This window comes from Pyrus communis, chromosome 17 (genome assembly GCF_041283825.1).
Source record: "Pyrus communis isolate YQ-2024b chromosome 17, ASM4128382v1, whole genome shotgun sequence".
Taxonomy (NCBI): domain Eukaryota; kingdom Viridiplantae; phylum Streptophyta; class Magnoliopsida; order Rosales; family Rosaceae; genus Pyrus; species Pyrus communis.
The window spans coordinates 19,814,478-19,835,458 of NC_142581.1; the positions used below are offsets into that span (position 1 = coordinate 19,814,478).

The following is a 20,981-nucleotide window of genomic DNA, read 5'->3' on the forward strand; positions in this document are numbered from 1 at the left end:
GATTAAATTTAAGGGACTATTGCTACTACAATTTTCTCTAAAAATAAAAATAAAAAAATTTTACAGACTTTGTGTATGGGCATATATTAGTATTTAATAACTATAAGCCGTTGACCTCTAAAAAAAATTGGACGCGGCCCGCCCCTAAAATATCGACACCCTGCCCCACTCTGTCACATTTGACCTCTAAAAAATTTGGACCTCCCCCGTACCCGACCCAAACCTTGTCTACTCACCCCGACCTACGATTCCTCTACTCGTTTGCCCACTCTTAGTTGGATTTGGTTGGGATTAAATCTCAACCGTTTCGTAAATACCCACCGTTTAAACTCTCTTTCACCCAGGACGTCACCGCACTCACACACACGACTCTCTCTCGACCCTGCTCTCTGTTTTTCTTCTTCGGCACCCCTCCCCATTACCAACTCATCTATCATCTCACACAGAGAGAGAGAGACCAAAGAGAGAGTAGTTGATTGAGTTCGTCCGAAGTATGATTCAAAACCGATCTCAGGATGCGTAACATCCCACTGTGACGCTACCACCAAGATTCGATTTTTCATCCTCCAGCTTTCACCATGAGTGCAGGTCCTCTCTCTCTCTAAAATTGATATGTTGGGGTATTCTTAGATTAGTGAAAGATAATGGAAAACCCAGGTGGAATATTTGATTTTGATTGCATAAGTTTTGGCTGGAATTGATGATTTTACAATATAAATATGTCAAAACTTGTATGAATGCAGAGAAAGGGTCTCTTTAATTATTTATTTGGAGATTGTTTGTGTTTTCTGAGTGCCCTTTTGGGAAATAAACACATTAGTGCCATATCTTGCTTGCTTATTTGAGTTCAAGGATGCTGGTGAAAGTAGCTCTTCCCAGGGAAAAGTTGTGGCAAATTTTAGAGGTTCAAACCGATGGCTTTTCAAGTTTTCGGTATTATAAAGTTGTGAAATTTGGGTATGATGGGTTTGTATTTATACTTGGTGATTGTATTTTAAGTAGGCTTTTCTCTCGGCATGAACTGGTATTCGGGACTTCTGACATAAAATTAGCTTCTTATTGCCTAAAACTGAAAAAAGACATTTCCCAACTCATGTTGTTACTTCTTTGGAATTTTGGAAATTCCATGTCGCCGTCGTCATCTTCCAAGAAGAAGAAAGTATGTAACGGCAAGATGAGGTTGAGGAGGAAAAGCCTCTTGCTGATATAACCAATATCTACACTATCTACAACTACAACAATTCCGTTCAATATCATTTTCGGATCAGCAGAACTGTTTCATTCCCTTGCTCTGTCGTATCTGCACAAATTCCAGGAAAAGAAAAGTAATTGGGGTTCGGGAGGAGGTTCAAGAGTCACCAGCCGCTCCAACTCCAAGTCTCTGAGGATGGGTTTGGCTGCCTATGACACTATGTGTAATCTAATGTACTAATGTGTTTGCTAGAATTAATTGTTGCTTCTATATTCTGGTAGGCCTTCGAATTTTGGGCTTGATTGATTTCTCATTAATCTCATCATAATAATTAGTTCCCTTTCTACTTGAGTATAACTATAAACTTATAGGATCCTCTAGAACTTGAGGTACAGTGAATTTAGTGGTGGATGAGTATAAACATTAAAGCTCAAAATATTGCCACTAGTTGTTTTGCAGTTGTGGTGCTTTGCGGAACCCATTATAATGAACCGTATACGCCATGTGAATAAGATTGTAGTATTGTACTTGATGCACTTGTGCAGACAGTTCTCCTGCTATGTTAGAATTGGCCTTTGGCCTGCATGATGTCAGTGTTATTTGTATTAAAGAGAGATGAAAATCTTGGTCAGGGACTCAGGCCTAATCACGAAATAGATATCACCATTCTTGCAGTAATATACATGTATCTCATTTTTGCTTAAAAGTGTGATCATTTCTTGTAGGTGGTGCCTTTGGTGGTAATAGGGGACTGAGCCCAGTTCCTCCGGAGAAAGGTGTCTTTCCCTTGGATCATATGCATTTGTGTGACCTGGTAATGTCGCTTATTTGATTGATGAACATTCTTTTTCACATTTGTTTTCTCTGTAGAAGCAAGTTTGTCAAAAGCTGGTTTTATGTTGGAGTGGGTTCAGTACGGTTGTTAAATGTGAAAGTTTTGATTATATTTCTTTGTCTTGTTTGAAGTTCTTAGCTTCTTGGCTTTGTTTTAGGAGAAAAAGGAATACCTCAGTTGTCTCAAAACTTCGGGCCACCAATCAGAAAAATGTAGACTCTTCTCAAAAAAGTACCTGGAATGCCGCATGGAAAAGTGAGTTTTTTTGGTTTTGTGTAAAACAAATTGTAATGCTTTGATCTGGAATTCGTTCTGCGACATTCTTCTGCATATTATTCAAAACCAAAACAACTACCAACTGCATGGCACTCAAAAGCTTGAAGTATAGGTTTTGAAGTTTCAGAGGTGTATGTTGGGCGAAAATAGCATAGAGTACTAACTTCCCTGCATAAAAGCTTTTCGTGTCTTTCCCTCACCTTCTGGTGGTAGGTTTGTATCAAAAAGCACTTCTGGCATTAGGTTTGTGTCAAATTACGTTATAGGTTTGTTCGTGAATGTAAAAATGAAATCATTTGTATTTTGAGGAACCATAATTTGAATTTGGCAGATTTAGCTATCCTATTTCGTGGATGAGACTTTTTGGCGTATATAAATATGATGAAGGTCTTGAACCAAAAACTGAGCAAAACAATTTAATGGTAATTCAAAATTGGCCGAAATATTAGAAAATTGTCAATTCATAGCTATTTGAGCCCTCATTCCTTGTATTGTCTCTTTCTTTTTCACATACAGATTTGTTATGAACTTTTGATTTCATAGACCCTTTATATGCATCTGGCAGGAACTTGATGGCAAAACAAGACATGTCGGAACTTGGATTCGTCAGGGAAAGTAACTCGGACGCTTCTGGAGAGAAGGTTTCCGAGCGGATTGCTAACTAGATCGGATGATAACTTAGAAGAGGACAGTAGTTGGGAGAGTTTTACTGAACATTGAATCTTGATCGTGGAAGAACTACTTGTAAAGGATCCAAAAACATTAGTGTTTTGGTTTTTTCAAAAGATGTTAATGGTTTATTTTCGTAGACTTGTAGAGAAGGCAATGAAGCTAATTTTTGATAAGGTTAATCAAATTTAAATTTGACATTTGAAATGGCAAAGGACCCAAATAAGACTCAAATAAGATATGATAGGGAGCCTTGCGGTCAGGTTCCAGAAAAATGTCAAAAGGCAAAAACTTCTGCCGGGAATGTCATTTCAAGTCAATCAGACAAGGTCTTATATTTTATAAAGAGTTTTATGTATTAATTTAGTGTGTAATTAATTTAAAATATCGTTAGCAGTAATTTTGGTGTTAATTGTTTTAACTTTTAACTATATAATTTGTTTTTGAGTATTGCTAGAGAGATTAAATTTGTAGACTAATTCTGTAAACGAAATGAAATGAAAGTTGATGATTGAATTATTGCTTAAGTTTAATTAACATACGTATGGATAATATATTATTTAATTTACAAATTTAATCCGCATTACCCTTTGTTCTTTGTTCTTTGTTCTTTGTTCTTTGTTCTTGAGAACAACAGTCTTGCAGAAACAAAGAGTCCAAAACCTGAAAGAAAACAGAACGGCTGGCGGGAGAAAAACTCTATAACAGAGAAAATATAAAATATTTCTTGGGAGTTTCTGCACACACTCTCTCTCCTCTGTCTCTCTCTCTCTGCCTCGACGGCCACGCTGGTGAAAGCCTCCTTTTTTTTATGACTTACATGGATCCATTTTGCTTCCCTTTTCTCTGTTTCGGATTTCCATGGCTCTCCATTTGTCTCCCATCAAACCTCACCTCTTTAACCACTCGTAAGCTCTCTCTCTCTCTCTCTCTCTCTCTCTCTCTCTCTCCTCACACAGATACTGTAAATTTTAGACCTTAATAATTTATTATTATTATTATTGCCTTTAAAATTCTGGTATCTGGGTCTAATTGGAAATTTGGTTATGTGGATTGTTCATGGCTCATAGGAATTTGCTTCTGTTGGTTGAATTGATATCCAGATTCTGTATTCAAACGGGGTTTTGAGGTTTTCTTTTTAAATTACTTCAAATTGCTTTTAATTAAATTAACATTTGGGTCCAACAAAAAAAGAGTTAATATGCAGTATTGGTCCAAATTCTGTGAAGTTGATAACTTTGATTCAATGTCAGTTCTGTAACTTATGTTTGTATATAGACAATACAAACAGAAACCAAAGAAGAAGACTAAATGTCATAAAATATCTAGCGGTAGAATTGCCATGTTCACTTACATGGAATAAGAATTGGAATCATTTTGATTCTTAACTTTCCTGCGTTTACTAAAACATGGGTATTGGAGTTGTTACAATTTCTAACTTTGCCTATATTTATTAAAATATATGGAATCGTCGGGTTTCTCTTAAAATCCGTAATCCAATAGCTGAAAATCAAGAATCACAACAATTTGGGAGGGGTTGATCCCATTTTCCATTCCTTCTATCCCTTGCTTGATAACTTACCCCATTCTAAGAAAACTTGTAGTTTATTGTGAAGACTCCTTCAATCATAAATTCTGATAGCAACTTCTCTTTTTGGGACAGAAGAAGATGTGTAAGATCAGAAAACCGACAAAAGACAATTGCCAATGTGCATAAGCCTTCAAGGTGCAGCACAAATGAACAAGGAATCTATGGCTTTTCGACTAAAAATCATGTGCTTGGTTTATTGGTTAGGTGTTACAATTCGTCGAGGTGGTCTTCATCTTGGACCTCATCATCTACAGCTTGTACAGCTTTTTCTCGTCAAACAACTTGTGAGAATGGTGCCTCAGTGGCTAGAACTCATAATCATGAAAACGAATTTAATCGGGTTAATTGCCTCGAATGGGTCTTACATGAATCAGCTAGGAGCTTCTCCATTGCAGTTGAGTCACTTGAATTGCCAGGAAGTGGTCCAGAGCTTGCAATGGCATGGTCTGGGAAGGATGTGCATCAATGGCATAAGCGGATTTCTTATCAGGTATAGCATATGTTTTGCTTTCCTCAAAGCATGTTACAAACATTTTATAATGCCTATAGAACAAATTGTTTTTGCTGTTGAATTGTGTTAGCATGATTAGCGTCAATATTTGAAAGGTAGTTTTGCTGCATTTTCTGCATCTCTTTTATTTGTTTGGATCACTGAATTGAGCAAGATGTTACTAGTTAGTACAAATGAATTTTATAATGGACTACCATGGCTGTGCAGGTTGCAGTTTACTCTTTGTTGAAAACAGCAATCGAAGTAGAAATCTTGCTTTCCAGTGAACGTCATTGCAGCGCTTTTCCAGTTAGAGATATGTAAGTTTTCTATGTTAAAGGCTTAATGTGGCAAATTGAATTTGGTTGTCTTAGTTATAGTGCCTTAACTGAAAAATGTTTGACTTAGTAATCATTTTCTAAAGAAAATGTGTCAGACTGAATGTTTAAACTTTGCTTAATACGTTCTTCTTAGCTGAGCATTATTATTCCTTTTCCATTTTGGATGCAAATATTGAATGTCTAAACTTTTCTTAATTCGGTATTTTATCTGTTTCAGCTTGACCCCAAAGATTGATTTGATAGGCGAATACATCGAGAGTCAACTGAACATGAGGCACTCAGAATTAGCAGAATGGTTTAGAGTGGTGGAACAGCCGCTTATTGCAGGATTTTTCACTCCCTTGTTGAGGAAGTGGTCTATGGAATATGCTGGAAGGTTTGCTCGAATAATTTGTGCTCTTAGCCTAATATATGAAAAGTCTTGTGTTATCATTTGCCACAACAATCAGTACATTTATGTTTTCAATATACGACGGATTCCTGTGCACTATTTTATGCAGATGCAGTGACAATAACCTGTCCATCTGAAATTAAGCATATAGCCCTAAACAAAGAAATCTTCAGTGGTGTTGCAGGGATGGTTGTGGCAATAAGCTGCTGTGCTGCAGTGGCTAAATTGGGTTACGGTCGTGTTAAGTGCCCTTATTTTGCATTTTCACTTGATGACGTAATTGTAGAGCTCATGGATCACTCACACAGTTTTGTGTCAGTGGAAAGACTACATAACTTAGCTACCGAGGCAGGATTTGAATTGGATTTCCTGTCCCATTTCGGTAGAAAGGTTCTGCTGAGCAACAAAAGTGAAGAGGTAGAATTTTGGATTGGGTTGGCTTATAAAAAACTATCAATGGCATTCAACAAAGAAAGTATGATCCTAGGCAAGCAGAATTTTCATCACAAGGTCAAATTTATATTTCATGATATTATCTTCAGACTCTGGTGTCTCAGATGCATTAATCATTTGCTAACTTGGCCCTTCTTTTATTTTTATTTTATTTTATTTATAAATATAGAACCTTCAGCTCATGTCTTGAGCGTTTAATTATTGCTCTTATTTATCAAGTTTTGACAGGTTCAAGGAGATACTTTGGCTACCTTAGGACTTTTTGCATATCTTGGGAGAAGGACTAGATTATTCTTGTCAAGGATGGGCATAAAGGATCTTGATGAGCTAGTTAAGGACTTCCTAAGGTAAACGGCTTCACGCTTAAATGTTTTAATTCAAAAGTGCCAAAAACATAAGAGGTTGAATTGTCTGCCTGCAGCTACTTGGAGTGTGGTAGCCTTTTCATTCACCCAGAGCTTTCTTCCATAGCAGTTTATCAACACTTCATGGAGGTCCGTTTCTAACCTTAGTAATTTTGATGCAGGTGAAAAATACAAATCATACTAATCTTTAAAGTTTACCTTTATAGGTGGTGACTGATGAAATTGGATGGCTTGATTTCTATGCTGCATGTCCTCCGAAAAGAAGTCAAGAGAGGCGAAAAGGCAAACTGCATGCCATCCAGGCAGAGAAAGAGATTGCTCTGTCTGCTGTTTTTACTGTATGCTATGATGTTTTCTCCGGGTTTGCTCACTTCAGTCGTTCAACTCAACAGTCCTTAGACACTCATTTGCTAGACTTCTTGCTCCACAGGTAAAACATTCCCATTTTTTTCATTGAGGTTTGCTTCTGTAAGTTTATATTATTTGTTAAAGTGGCCAATGAGGTTTTCAACATTGATTTCTCAGCCAGAGCTTGCTAACTGTTTGTTTGGAAGACTACTGGGCTGCTTATGATAAATCATGGTATTATTTCTCTGGTGGGTTTGTTACATTTTATTTTCGAGTACTAAATCAGCACTACCACGGAGGAAGGAGATAAATGTGCTTGTTTTTTGTTCTTATGTTTCTTTTCAAAGCAGTGAGTTGTTAAAGATTACAGAACCTGGTGCTCGTCGCGCATCATTTGTTGGATCCATAGTTGCATCCAAGTTATCTGTAACAATGGAGGCGCAACAAGAGCCAAGTACCTTGACAACGTCAGAAGATTGTCAAAATTATAATCCTCAGCGCAGGCTTAACCTGAGAAAGGTATTTACTTTCAAAAAAACAACTACTGCTGTAAAAAAATAATCAAATGAAATAAATTAATTAATTAAGAATAAAAGAGCTTCACATATAAAGATAGTTTGTTTACCAGTGGCTACATTATCAGTCTCAGAGAAATATATTAAGTTAATTAACTGAGCAAAAGCGTTGCATGGTCTCTACACTCTCTACTTGGTTTCTACCGCTGCATATTATCTAATTGTTTTGTTACATGGTTGTGATCATTTATTTTCTTCAATGGAAGGATTCCCCCTCTCCCGGGACGGAAACTATAAGCTCCATGGAGGAGGGAAGTGCCACGAGATCAAAATATCATCAGCGAAGTTTAGTTAGGAAGTATAGCAACAAGTTGGTATCTACAAGCTCCGTAAGTCTAATAATCCTTTGCTTCTTAGAGATGAGTTTATATCTATGTCTTGTTGAACTAAATTACATATTGTATTTGATGCTAATACTCAACATTTTTTTTTTTTTAATTTTTTGTAAGGATATATGGATGGGTACTCAGTTGCTTATCATAGACCTAACGACTTACGCAGAGCTACTCCTCAAACAATTGCGTGGCCACAAGGTTACAAGGCTGGAAAGAAAAAAGTTGAAAAGAACGCTAAATGACATCACTTCACTTATACCAATTACAATTCTCATGTTACTTCCTGTAAGCACTAATTTGACCTTTTTTCTTTCCTAAGATTTGCCAGGTGTTTTCATTTACTTGCACAACGTATCTAGTTACCTTCTAGCATTATATAGATTTACAAAAAGAAAAAGACATCGATTGAACAGCTGCGACTAAAACTATTGGTTGCATTCACCGCAGTTGCATTTCGTGCTAGCTCATGCTGTTCTCTATGATATGTTAAAATGCTTGTGACTGTACTCTATTATATTTGTACACGAGTCAGATTTTATCCCGAGCGGTTAATAAGCGAATTATACAGAAGTTAACTATTTCTCTCTCTTTTCTGTGACAAGGTATCAGCTGTAGGTCATGCTGCATTGCTAGCAGCAATCAACAAGTACATACCAGGCCTGGTAACGTAAATTTACCTTTGCCATTTTTGTATCTTTCTTTTGAAGAAAAATCAATTTTGTAATTCATAATCGTAATTTTTACTGCACGTAGATTCCATCTCCATATTCTTCGGAGCGGCTGGATGTGGTGAAACAACTAAAGAGAACCAAGAAGATGGAAGTAATTAGGACATGGAACAACCTTGAAGATCCATCTTCTAGAATAACGTAAGTTATTGCTTTGTGGTGCTGCTCGCTTTACCCGAGTTGGAATAAACTGGTTTATAATATGAAATTAGTGTTTGTGAATAGTCAAAAACGAATAAATATCACGAATTATTGTGACGTAGTTGTGCCTGTTGACCCATAATTGCATGCCTCGATATGGTTTGCAAACATAAATAACATTTGAAATGCAGTACATAGTTTCAAAACAGAACCTTTTACTACAATTTGCTTAGTAGCTTAGGCATGTGTTACAGAGCAAAGGCACCAAGGAGTTGAGTGAAAAGGGGAGGGAGGAGATGGTTCGTAGAGGGATAGGGAATTGGGTAGGGTTTGGGGTTGTAGTCGTAGGTATCTTTAGGGTTGATATTGGTAGGGTAGTGAAAGACGCGAGTTAGACAGGAAACGGAGAGAAAACTCATCCCTTAGGCCTTTCCTTTCTGATTTCAAGGAACGAGATGATGACAATTTAGGTTTAGGAGGATCAAAGTCAAATGTCGTGACAAGAACAAGCACTCCATGTGAGGCACATAAACACATCCCCAACCAGGCAGGAAAAAAAATCGTTCTTGGCTTAGGACAAGAATCTAGTGCACAAAAGGTAGACTTTCCAACCTCCTAGATGGACAAACTTGTATTCGAACAGGGCACGAAAGTGAGGAGGCGAGGTCAAAGCAAAGCACTTCATCTCAGGTGGAGGGAAAGATCTTGGTCCCCAGAAATGCGTAAGCAAAGGGATCACGACTAGTTAGGGGAGGTACAGGAAGAGGTGGCCGTTGTGTTCCATGAATTGGGTCGATTACTTCAAAAGACAAGGGCTCATAAGCGAACCTAGGGCTCTGGTTCCAGAGAGCATAGAATTTCCCGTTCAGCAGAGGATTTCTTGGGTTAGCCATTACGAGTTTTGCAGGAGCACTCTACCAAATACTTGAATTTGATGCTGTGGATGAGATACCTAGGGCTACTCATATGCTTGAACTCAAGGGTACATACGACACAAGATCATCTTCTTGTTGTCGTCATATTTTTCAGACGGAGAAGAAGACGAGGAGTCCATTGTTCTTCGTCTTCTTTCTTCTCTTCCCTAGGGCATGCCCAATTAGGGTTAGGGCATCCATAGCTCATTTCTTCTCCGTGCTAATATGTAAAAATGTATGCATGCCTACGCAATCCCCCAAGGAAGCCCTAGGTTGCCCTCAAACATCAATTTATTTGATTATTTTGCCTTGCCACACACGTTTTTCTCACACAACTAAAACGTGAGGTGGGATGTTAAATACCATTAACTTTTAAAAAAAATAACGAAAAGTTCAATAAAACTTTAGTTTTAATAAAAATTGATAAATAATGAATAGTACTAGGAAAAGGTAAAAATATGATTGTTCATTAAAAGTGAACCATACCGGGAGTGTTTCGTTAAAACTCCATTTTTTACCTTTGAAGATAATTTTTATAGGGAATATAGTTCTGTATTTTCTTTTTATCCCTTGCTTGGCGCGAAGGCTATTGGTTTGGGTTAGGATACGGTACTAAAGGTCCTCGAACTTCCAGGCGGTTTTTCTTTGGGCAACTGTTCGCTGTTGGATCTCGCCAATATAGAACTAAACCTCGCTGCGAACAGTCAAATCAGAACTAAACCTCGCTCTTCTTTCTTTCCTTGCGGGCAGGAAGCACACCAACAGCGTTGCGTGATTCTACGTGGGGACTTTTTGGGTAATCCACTCCCATGTTGCGAACAGTCAAATCATAACTAAACATTGCTCTTCTTTCTTTCCTTGCGGGCATGAAGCACACCAACAGCGTTGCGTGATTCAACTGTGTTGTTTGCACTTGATTGGGTGGACAGTTGATCGGAAGATAATTTCAATTTGTCCGGCCAACAGGCAGGCGAAGGTGCTTATCTTGTGCGACAACACTACAAAGCAAGTGGCTCTTCTAGGTGGGCGGGAGCAACACTCCAGAGAACACGGCACTTTCTTGTTACATGCTATGGTCTCAACGCCCTTACGAGATAGTGATGAGTTTCACGCACTCTAAGCCTGGCCCAATATTATTTGGTTTCTATGCATGATTAAGCGATATATGATTCAAACAACCTTTCGTAGGAATAATCTATAAATGAAGATTAAAAATTTGAACTATCCTAAATATGAAATTTGTACGATGCAAAAGGGAGGGAGTTATATATAATGAATGACCAACTGAACGCATAAGCTATGAACAAGAGATCCTATGTTGCAACGATAACTTTGAAAGTATGGTTAGCTATAAGGAATCGCAATTAGCTTAGCAAATTGCTTTGATCAAAGAGTTGTAAAAACTCGAATTGACAATAGTTCGTGGGAGTGTAAGATCGATAAAGATAATCTGTCGGACTGTTTTATTATTCGTTTCTATAATCAAATCAAATGCATGTACCACAATTTATTGTCTAAGAGAAAAAAAAATAAAACAAAAAACGAGAGAAAAAAAGGGGGGCAAAAAGGTACTCTACAAATTCATTACAAGAGGGCGGGCTGGGTAAATCTTCGCCTGCATTACATTACATAATTGTAAAACTAGCAAAGCTAACTACACAACATTCACTCTCTTCAATCTCCAACACCAAAAACGAGCACGAATATGTTCATTTACTCTTTTCATTCCGATTCTGAGTTGATTTGGTCATTATCCCTTGCAATTGTATTTTATCATGGAAACATCTCAGCAATATATGCAAATTTCACTCTTTTCACAACAAAATATTAGTTCTAAGAGATGAACCTGCTTTGTAATCACCATCGGAGTACACCAGTGGTCCTTAGTCTTGACGCACACGAAGAAAGGCTTAAGCTACCCTCTTTGGATCACGAGCTGCAGCAATATGGTCCTACATAACAATCAGTAAGATAAACGATTCAACTTAATACAACAAAAAAACAAGCCGAGGAAAATTTTCTTGCTTTGCTTTGTAGATATCTGATCTATACAGGTTCAGGTACCATTGGCTTCGAAAATGTAGGTAACAGCATCCATACGTTAAATACAGGTGAACAGTTGATATAACCACGCAAAATCCTAATGAAGGAAACATTAATAGGTTTTGAAAATCAAACTTACCGAGATAAAATCAAATGCTTTAGTATCCTCTTTCTTTGAACTGTTCACCACTGAACTAGGAGCTGGATTTGGTTGATTTGGATGGAAAATATCAGGAAGTGCTGACGCATATCCTCCATTTGTTCCAGCAATGTTACTTAAATTCATATTTTGCGAATTGAAGTTTCCGAAGTGTTGAAAGCTAGACATTGTTGCTAGGAATTGCGGCTGAGCAAGGAGACTTCCCATGGCACCATAATTTATTGGCTGAGAAGGAAAGGCTGGATTGAACATAATTCCAGGAGGTATATTGTAAGGCATAGCACCAGGAGGAAACACTGCATTTCCATTCAGTAATGCTGTTTGAGAATTAAGAATGCCACTCCAAGCATCGCCGGAGGCCTGATGGCTGGGATGACTAGCTGAATCCGATAGAAGTTCAGAAAGTTGTCCAGGAGGGGTTCTTTTCTGCTCCATCTTTGAGACATTTTTATCAATGGATAAGCCACCCATTAAGTTGTTTAAATCATTTTTATGATCCTGCTCCTGCGGAAGTTCGGATTCAGGCCCAAAAATATCAAACATTTCAGGTCCACTTTTCTTTTCTGCTATGGAGTTCTCGAGAGGATCTCGTTTATTATCAACGGTAAGCCCAGAGAAGAGATCATCTGCTTGTTCTTTACTGTCATTATTGTGGAACGATACATCTGCAAAAGGGTCATCGTCATTTTTCAGTTCAGTGGTGCGTACGACATTCCCTGGGCCATCTCCAAATAAATCATCAATTAGTTGGGGTGCTGGTGATGGTGCTGTTAAGTTTGTGATGACTTGATCACTTGGGTTCTCAATTGCAGCATTGGTCACGTGGTAATCATCTAGATCACCGGTGTCTATAAGGTCAGGCATCTGAACAAAAGTAGCAGTCTGAGCCTTCTTAGGCTGTTCTGAATTACTTGCCACATTGTCTGTCTGTTCTCCACCCAAGAGGCTCAAAACCTGCTCATTAAGAACAATGTCCATTCAACTGCATGACCTACTGTATCTTTTCAAAGAAAAATAAGGGCATGCACGCGCACACACACATCCAAACTGTAAAATTGAATTTAACCTCTCGAAAAAATTACATTTTCCTCACATCATCAAGCATGAATTCATCAAGAAATATACATTCAAATTATCTATAAGAATAAGAAGAATCAAATCTAGAAAAGTCACAAGGAGCAAGTACAGATTCTTTTCTACATACACAATGAAGTGACATTGCAGAAACAAGAAAATCATTATATTATTAAACAGCACATGTTAACACTTAACCATTATAAGTAACAGATGGGGAATCCTTTCATGACAAATTATGTAACAATGTACCAATTACTTTTTTTTGTCCTCTTTTGAAGCTCTTTTAATTCTTTGTTCAATATGAAATAGCCAAGGCAGCTCAACCTTTACAAATATATAACATTTTTTTATTTTTATCACCACAAGAAAATAAAAATCCTTTGATCCTACTATGTGAAAGACTCTGGCGCTCCCAAGTTACAATCAATCCTAGACTCGAGCAGCAAGGGCCGCCTGGATATGATGTAGAAGAGTTCAAGTGATACAACCAGATAATACATAAAACCAATTGTTCATCATCAATATGTGTATTTTGAGAAACAAGGAAATGGACGAATCTCACACATATTCATATTTATAAGGAAATAAAGGAATACCTTGTTAGCCTTTTCCCTCAAAGAAGACTGGGGAGAGTCGGAGCATCTCACTACAAGATCTTTGTTGTCAATAAAATATGATTCTATGATTGCAAAATGCTCATCATCCTTTCTCCTCAAAATTGATTCAAGAACACAAATAGCTTTCATGCGTACCTGACAGACAAAAATCGCATAAGAGAAAGTTAGACAGAGAAATAGATCTATAAATACAACAAAAATTCCACCTAACCCTTACTCCTTAATAAATACTGATTGAACAATTAATAAGCAATGTGGAAGAATTATCGCCAACACTTAGGTATAAAGAGCTTGCCTGCCACAATGGAGATTGTAGTTTTAAATCCAGGGCATGACTCAAAGCTACAGCATCCAACTTCTTCGCCTCAGTAAGGAAAATCAGAATGGCATCTCGAGTGGGTTGTAAACGTACACCACCCGACGTCACAATGGTCTCCAACAACCTCTCCTCACGGGTTTTACTCTCTCTGTAATTTGAACTGGAATCTCCATTGGTTATTTCAGTTTTGGTTACCCTAGAATCCTCATTCCATGGTCCACTAGCCACATTTTTTGATGACCCAAAACTACTTTGAGCCTCATTGCGATATTGAGCAGGTTCATATCTATCAGCCTGCTCGCTTTCTATGGTCAACGATCTATGAAGATTTGGACTTTTGTAATTTCCATCGTCTTTCTTTTTAAAAGAGGGACTATGGGTAAAATTAGTAAGCCCCTGTTTGATAGATGCACTTCCAAGACCAACAACCTCACTAATGAAAGACTTTTTTTCATCTGATGACATCTCGATGTTCGTATTCCCAAAACCTTGTATTCTTCTGTTAAGATCATCTGCAGGTGCTGCATTACTTTCCTCTTGAAAGATAGCAGAAATAGCCTCATGAGCAGTATCCCGCACAGCCTTATTAAGTGCGTCTCCTTTCAAAGGATCTGGGTGTCCCTTATAGTGAAATAGTTGGCGCACTGCCACTGAATTTCTTTGCATTTCCCTCCTGAACTCCACACCAGACTTTCCCACTGCATACTTTATTAATCTAAGAGCCTGCAGAACATTTGGGCATAATAGCATCAAAATCTGTAGTAATCATAATTCTAAGTAAATTATTGAAAAATATCCCAACATTCATCAAGTCTCACTTCTACATGCCCCTCTGTTATGGAAACCAAACCACTGCAATGTACATAGAATTTAATATGCCAAGCCTATCTCTCATAAAGAGGTCGCTGATGAGAAGAAGTCATTATTTAAAGCAAAGTTATAAACACACTATATCATTTCATTGAAATTCAAACCACAGTGATTACATAGAATTCAATTCTCCGAGTCTATCATGCCATTGATGAACGGAGGCCATTATGAAAATCAAAGTTATCATATAAAAAATCACCATCTTAATCTTCAATTCGCATTGATAACAAACTATTAGCAATAGCATGCACGAAGGAATATACATTCAGCTTAAACCGAACACCCCATACAATTATACTGTAGAATAAAATCAAAGCAACCAATTAATCAAGTTCATACAAGCGTTTAACAAATACAAAAACCATACTTTCCCAACAAAATTTTACTATATAACAAGATTTATTGTATACCTTCTGCTTAACAATTGGACTTTTATGGTCCAAACGCTTAAATACAAACTCAGACATCTCCTTGACAATACTGACATGCGAGGATCGCAGAAGCTGGCAAATCTCTTCCAATTTGTAAACGGGTGCAACCTTGTCTTCGTCGGAAGTCACCGCATCGATCATCCGGGACCTCCAGTACGACTCCACAGCTCTTCGACTCGAATCCATGATTCCCAATTATGCAAAAACCTAACTTTCCCAATCAAAAAACGAGGAATTTGATTCCCAAAGCACCCGATCGAAAAGATCCGATCCAATAGAATGCCAATCAAATCCCAGTAGGGTGCGTCCTTGGATCGACGTTACACTCGAAATTGGATCGGAGCCGCGGAGAAAACCGAAATTTCGGTTCAGATGCGCATGAATTAGATTTGATTGAATCGGTAGAGTATGGATTGTTTAGATTGGCGTTGAGAAATCGAAGAATTGGATTTGATTTGTCCAGAATTAGGGTTTTAGAGAGAGAGAGAGAGAGAGAGAGAGAGAGCTATTGGAAGGTGATAAGGAAAATGGAGGAGGAAGGAGAAGAAGAAAACAGTTACGTTGAGCGAATTTGATGCGCGCTATCGCTAGGCGCCTAAACTTGGCACGCACAAACACAAATGCTCTCGCTTGGCCTCATCGCTCATCGCTGCTTTTGCTGAAAAGTATTAGGTTGAATTATTATTATTTTTTCAATTATTATTATTATTATTTTTTTTTTTTTTGGCTTCATGGATTAAGCTCCAAATTTGGTTACATAAGCTCCATGTCACATTATCAAACTTACAAAAAGTTTAAAGAATTTTGACAAGAAAGACTATATTTACATGTAGTTGCAAAATGTGAGAGGACATTCATTGATATTCGAATTAAAGGACCGAATTGATGGAATAGGTTAGGTTCAAGGACTATTTGTGATAAAAATCATTTTTATTCATTGATGATTTATGGTTTTTACGGTAGTTTAGATGAGTGTGATGTTAACATACAAGAATCATAAAACGTGAGTTTAATTTGTGTTATACTATTGCTACATTGGTGAGTTTGATAGGGATAAGTATAATATATTAAATGTGGTACCCGTCTACTTTTGCTTTTTTTTTTCTATTTTATGATTAATTATCTATTTTCTTTTTCCATCATTCCCTATACGCTACACTATGGAGTATGGACCATTATAAAAGTTTAATTTTTATATTATTCACTCTCAATTTTCTGACTCATTGTGAAAGGCTTTACACCTTTTAAATGCTAAAAGTGCTGTATAACCATTGAAGAAAAGTAACATGATATCATCATGCATTAGAAACCTTGTCAAAAATAAAAAATAAAAAAATAAAAATAAAAATAAAAATAAAAAAACACTAAATATGTAATCCATTCCAATTTATAAAACATTACTCATTCCATTGCAACTTATTTATAAATGAATTAAAAATGTGAGACAAATAGTGGATTGGCATGCGTTCCAGATTCAAACATGATTACTTGTGCTTAAACGGAAATATGGAAAATAGTGGACCACGAGAGGTGGGAATTACCCATTTCTTTGCCATACTTTTGTCTTTCAACTGAGAAAGGGAATGAGTTTGGGTGGCTGGTACTCTCAATCTTAATGTGATTGGAGTTGTTTAGTACCTGTGTTTTCTTCCTAGAACATTGGGTTGTTTTCTATACTCTCGCAGCATGGCTGGAGATGAGGAAATGATGGATTGTCTCAGTTTCATTGTTGAAGATAGCTTGGATATGGAGGAGAGATTCAAGGATAATATCCATCTTGTTGGTCGCCTTATTGCAGACAATGAATCATCTAAACACGTGGTTAAAGAAATGTTGTGGAATGCCTGGAACAAAATGGGTGTGGTTAAGGTTCTTAGAGCTAAACCAAATGTTTTCGCCATCACGGTAGGAGAATAAGCGGTGATGAGGCGTTTGCAGGAGGGGAATCCTTGGTTCATAAAGGACTATGTGTTCTTAGTCAAGCTCTGGTCATCTTACCATTCACTTAACGATATCGCCACTAATAGAGCAATTTTCTGGGTTCAAGCCTATGGGTTTCCTTGTCAATATTGCACCATGAAGAATGCTAGGGCCATGGGTCAAAGGATTGGGGCGGTGCTAGAGGTTGAAGACCCTCTAGTGACTGGTTTTCGGGGTTTCATACTACTTCGTGTTGACTTTGATACCTGCAAACCTTTGGTCATCTATTTCCAAATCCCTTGTCAAAACTCTGGATCCAGGCTGATATGTTTGAAGTATGAAGGCCTCAAAATCTTTTGCTACCAGTGTAGGCACTTGGGCTATGCACGTGGTGACACTTTCTTGGCACCATAGTCAGAGGGTAGTCACTATAATGCTGACTTGTGTACTCCTATGTTATCCAGAGCCTCCTTCCTGCTTTTTCCATCAATTAAGAGGTCTAACCCGGTCTCCGGTGCAGATGAGTGTCATTGGAAGAGGAAATGGATCAGGGAATGAGGTTTTCACGACTTACCAGGATAAGACTGGAAGATTTCGGCAAACGAGTTCTTAGCATACAAATGGAAGGATGAGCTCTGTGCTGCTGTATTGTCATCATAACTGGAACGTTGGTACCATCGCCATCTGCTACTACCGATAAACTTTCTGATGTGGCAAAACCTGCTTCATCTGATCTGTCACCTAAGGTTATCTCAGCACTGGCAGATTGTCTGCCTTTGACCAATACAATGGACCGTGATGTGACTAACCGCCCTAGGTTTCCTGACTATGGCTATGTATGGCATCCCGATAGTTTTGGGACTCAATTTTCTAACGGCACTATCTCCATTGGTGTTATTGGGCTCTCTCTATCACAGGTATGGTGTGACCCATGTAGGGTTCCACGGTGGGCCCTTGAAAATGTTGATGGATTTTTTCGGGCCTCAAATGAGCTTCAGACAAGCCCAACAAAATTTACTATCTTGGATTGTTATCATCGTGGTACCCAAATCCATGAAATATGTGCTTCTCCTTAATTAACATATTGTGCCACCCACACTACCATTACGGCTAACACATATGCCCAATCTCCTACTGCCAAGTCACCTTTACCCTCCCCAAAAAAAAAAACAAAAAAAAAACGAAGACCTCCTTTAATCCCAACCTGGGTCATCTTCTCCATCTTCCCAAATACAACACTCGATCCACCCAACCTAAGGCTGCGACCAATAAAGGAAAAAAGGGAAAATCCCAAAGGGCTACTACCCGCTCTACCACTCCATGTGCTTTGGAGGATGGGCTTTACGAGGTGGAGGTTAGTCCATCTAAGGACTTGGAAGATGGTGAGAGACATGGTTGGCTAGTCATAAAGAGAAATGGGGCATATTTTCAGTTGACGAAAGTTGGTAGCTGCCAACTTCGCCAAGAACCATGAAAACCTTATTCTAGAACTATCGTGGGCTTGGGAACCCATGGAAAGTTCAAGCACTGCTAGAAATTGTTAAGCAGCAAGATCCCATGGTGGTATTCTTATTTAAAACTAAGTACCACCATTTAGTATAAGACCCATCAGGTAAATCCTGGATTTTCAAGAGGCTCTCTGTGATTGTTACCTCATGTCTTGGGTTTTGTTGGAATCCCGTTTACCTGGATCACCACTTCTCATAAGGGCATTAAAGAAATGCTTGATCGTGTGGTGGTTACTTCTAATTGGAATGCTCAGTTCCCGAATCATGTGGTCACTCACCTACAACCAAGGAAATCTGATCACTCTCAAATTTTATTATGTTGTGACTGGCATTGCTTCGCTCAATCGTAGTCGGATAAGGTCCTTTTGGTTTGTAGAAATTCGGACTAGGCATAAAGGGTGCACACATGTGATTGAGGAGGCGTGAAGTCAGCCAACCTTGGAGTTTCCTTTGTTTCAGCTAGTACATAAGATTAAGGCCACACGGGTAACACTGCTCAGATGGCAAGACTCTAAATTCTAGTCCAAAAAAGTGGAGATGTCACATATTTGAGCTAAGTTGGAGTTTATTTTGGCCCAACCCTTTACTGATGCCTCTATATGTAAGTGATCTTTATTGATGCAATGGTTGGACACCTTTTTTGGGGATGTGGAAACCTTTTGGCGCTCAAGATCGAAGGTACATTGAATGAAGGATGGAGACCGCAACACCAGATTTTTCCATCAATGAGCTAGCAACCATAAGTCCAATAACACAATTTTAGGTCTTATGGATAAAAATTGGTGTTCAAACTGAATTTGATCAAGGGGTACAAAATATTGTTCTCAATTATTTCCAAGAGATGTTTACATCTTCTCAGTTGACTGATGGGGAGAAAGTCCTTGACTCATTGGAATCTCGAGTTTCTGCTATATGGCAAACCAACTTGATAAGGATTTCAATGTCGACGAGATTAAAAACGCACTTTTCCAGATGTAACCATCTAAGGCTCCTGGACCAGACGGCATGACCCCTATATTTTTTTAGAAGTATTGGAATATCATTGGCAGCGATGTGGTCAGTGGTATTAAGTCTTTCCTCTCATCTTGAAAGTTCATGAAACAGTTAAATTTTACCCATATATACCTTATCCCTAAACAAAAGAAACCAATAGAGATGTCTCATCTTCGGCCAATTAGCCTCTGCAATGTCCTCACTAAAATTATTTCAAAAGTCTTTGACGTCCGTTATCTCTCCTCATTCAATTATGGCATTTGAGGTTGCTACTGCGCTATATAACATGAGGATGGGCAAAAATGGTTTTATTTCTTTAAAGCTTGAGATGAGCAAGGCATATGATCGAATTGAGTAGTCTTATCTTCGCCATGTACTTACGAAGTTGGGGTTCCCTTCTCGGTGGATCAACCTGGTCATAACATCGATTTATTTTTTTATCACTTACTCTTTTATCTTAATGGGAGCCCATAGGGGCATATTCATCATTCAAGAGGTCTTCGCCAAGGCGATCCGCTTTCACCATACATGTTCATGTTGTGTGCGGAAGGTCTTTCGATACTAATAGCTAGAAGGAAGGAGCTCGGTCTGTTGCAAGGCTTGACTATTTGTTCTAGAGCCTCGTCGATCTCACACTTACTGTTTGTTGACATTTTTCTTTTCATCCATGCAAAATTGTCGGATTGCACCCAAATTGCGGATATTTTTTATGTCTATGAAAAGGCCTCGGGTCAAACAATCAACCTCCATAAAAGTGAAGTCTGCTTTAGCAAAAATATTAAGAGGCCAGAGAGGGTGAGACTTGCTTATGTCTTGAAGGTTAATTGGGTCAACATACAAGAAAGGTATTTGGGCCTCCCTACCATTGTTGGACTCAACCACAGTCAATGTTTTAGCTTTATAAAGGAATGACTTTGAAAACATCTCCAGTGTTGGAAAGGTAAGCTTCTTAGTGTAGCCTGAAAAGAACTCATTGCGAAGGTTATGGCTTAATCAATCCCAATCTAATTCATGGTGCAATGGAGCTAAGAGGGGAAAAAAATACAGTGGTTGGCTTGGGACAGCTCTGCTCACCTAAGTTTGAAAGGGGATTGGGTTTCCGGAATATCTATGTTTTCAATCTTGTTATGCTAGCTAAACATGCTTGGAGGATCATAAAAAAACCTGGATTCATTGTTAACCCGTGTACTAAAGGCGAAATATTTTCCAACTACTTCCTTCCTCGATGCAATGGTGAGACCTAACTACTCATTTAGCTGGAGGAGCCTATGCGCTGCTTGAGAAGTTATTAAGCATGGGCCCAGCTGGATGATTGGAAACGATGCCTCAATTAACATTTGGAGAGATCCTTAGATCCCACTTCCCTCCACCTTTCGTATCTTATCCCCTAAACTTAATG

General features: G+C 38.2%; 3 protein-coding genes across 9 annotated transcripts; 2 read left to right on the forward strand and 1 right to left on the reverse strand.

The window, feature by feature from the left end:
- Nucleotides 1–304: 304 nt before the first annotated feature.
- LOC137708628 (uncharacterized) lies at nt 305–3,172 on the forward strand. Its single transcript, XM_068447747.2, has 4 exons — nt 305–588; nt 1,918–2,006; nt 2,185–2,282; nt 2,869–3,172. Exons 1-4 carry the CDS (start codon nt 579–581, stop codon nt 2,966–2,968), a joined length of 297 nt encoding a protein of 98 aa, XP_068303848.2. The 5' UTR covers nt 305–578; the 3' UTR covers nt 2,969–3,172.
- Nucleotides 3,173–3,598: 426 nt separating this feature from the next.
- On the forward strand, nt 3,599–8,851 carry LOC137708803 (uncharacterized). Of its 6 annotated transcripts, none has more exons than XM_068447955.2 (14): nt 3,599–3,880; nt 4,636–5,053; nt 5,282–5,373; nt 5,612–5,770; nt 5,959–6,295; nt 6,467–6,585; nt 6,660–6,732; nt 6,810–7,033; nt 7,129–7,185; nt 7,299–7,470; nt 7,733–7,855; nt 7,976–8,146; nt 8,464–8,523; nt 8,615–8,851. In XM_068447955.2, exons 1-14 carry the CDS (start codon nt 3,834–3,836, stop codon nt 8,732–8,734), a joined length of 2,172 nt encoding a protein of 723 aa, XP_068304056.2. In that variant the 5' UTR covers nt 3,599–3,833; the 3' UTR covers nt 8,735–8,851. The 6 variants fall into 6 exon arrangements, with proteins under 6 accessions (XP_068304056.2, XP_068304057.2, XP_088544526.1 ...); XM_068447956.2 differs by having other exon boundaries at nt 7,302–7,470; XM_088688400.1 differs by having other exon boundaries at nt 5,959–6,202.
- Nucleotides 8,852–11,084: 2,233 nt separating this feature from the next.
- On the reverse strand, nt 11,085–15,892 carry LOC137707450 (protein MODIFIED TRANSPORT TO THE VACUOLE 1). Of its 2 annotated transcripts, XR_015958421.1 has the most exons (6): nt 15,141–15,892; nt 13,837–14,583; nt 13,521–13,676; nt 11,827–12,801; nt 11,491–11,596; nt 11,085–11,400 (listed from the first exon to the last, which is right to left on the reverse strand). XR_015958421.1 is itself a non-coding variant. In XM_068446322.2 (5 exons), the coding sequence occupies exons 1-5, from the start codon at nt 15,345–15,347 to the stop codon at nt 11,555–11,557; spliced, it is 2,127 nt and encodes a 708-aa protein (XP_068302423.2). In that variant the 5' UTR covers nt 15,348–15,836; the 3' UTR covers nt 11,085–11,554. The 2 variants fall into 2 exon arrangements, 1 of the variants encoding a protein (XP_068302423.2); XM_068446322.2 differs by having other exon boundaries at nt 11,085–11,596; nt 15,141–15,836.
- Nucleotides 15,893–20,981: the final 5,089 nt, after the last annotated feature.

Excerpts from the sequence above, each read along its gene's own strand:
- LOC137708803 (XM_068447955.2), top strand. The coding sequence starts at position 3,834 with ATGGCTCTCCATTTGTCTCCCATCAAACCTCACCTCTTTAACCACTC. Across the intron at positions 3,881-4,635 it reads CCTCACCTCTTTAACCACTC|AAGAAGATGTGTAAGATCAG; the intron begins GTAAGCTCTCTC and ends TTTTTGGGACAG. Across the intron at positions 5,771-5,958 it reads TCTATGGAATATGCTGGAAG|TGGTGTTGCAGGGATGGTTG; the intron begins GTTTGCTCGAAT and ends AGAAATCTTCAG.
- LOC137707450 (XM_068446322.2), bottom strand. The coding sequence starts at position 15,347 with ATGGATTCGAGTCGAAGAGCTGTGGAGTCGTACTGGAGGTCCCGGATG. Across the intron at positions 12,802-13,520 it reads TGAGGGAAAAGGCTAACAAG|GTTTTGAGCCTCTTGGGTGG; the intron begins GTATTCCTTTAT and ends CTTAATGAGCAG. Across the intron at positions 11,597-11,826 it reads AAGCATTTGATTTTATCTCG|GACCATATTGCTGCAGCTCG; the intron begins GTAAGTTTGATT and ends ATTGTTATGTAG.
- LOC137708628 (XM_068447747.2), top strand. Across the intron at positions 2,007-2,184 it reads ATATGCATTTGTGTGACCTG|GAGAAAAAGGAATACCTCAG; the intron begins GTAATGTCGCTT and ends GCTTTGTTTTAG. Across the intron at positions 2,283-2,868 it reads CTGGAATGCCGCATGGAAAA|GAACTTGATGGCAAAACAAG; the intron begins GTGAGTTTTTTT and ends TGCATCTGGCAG.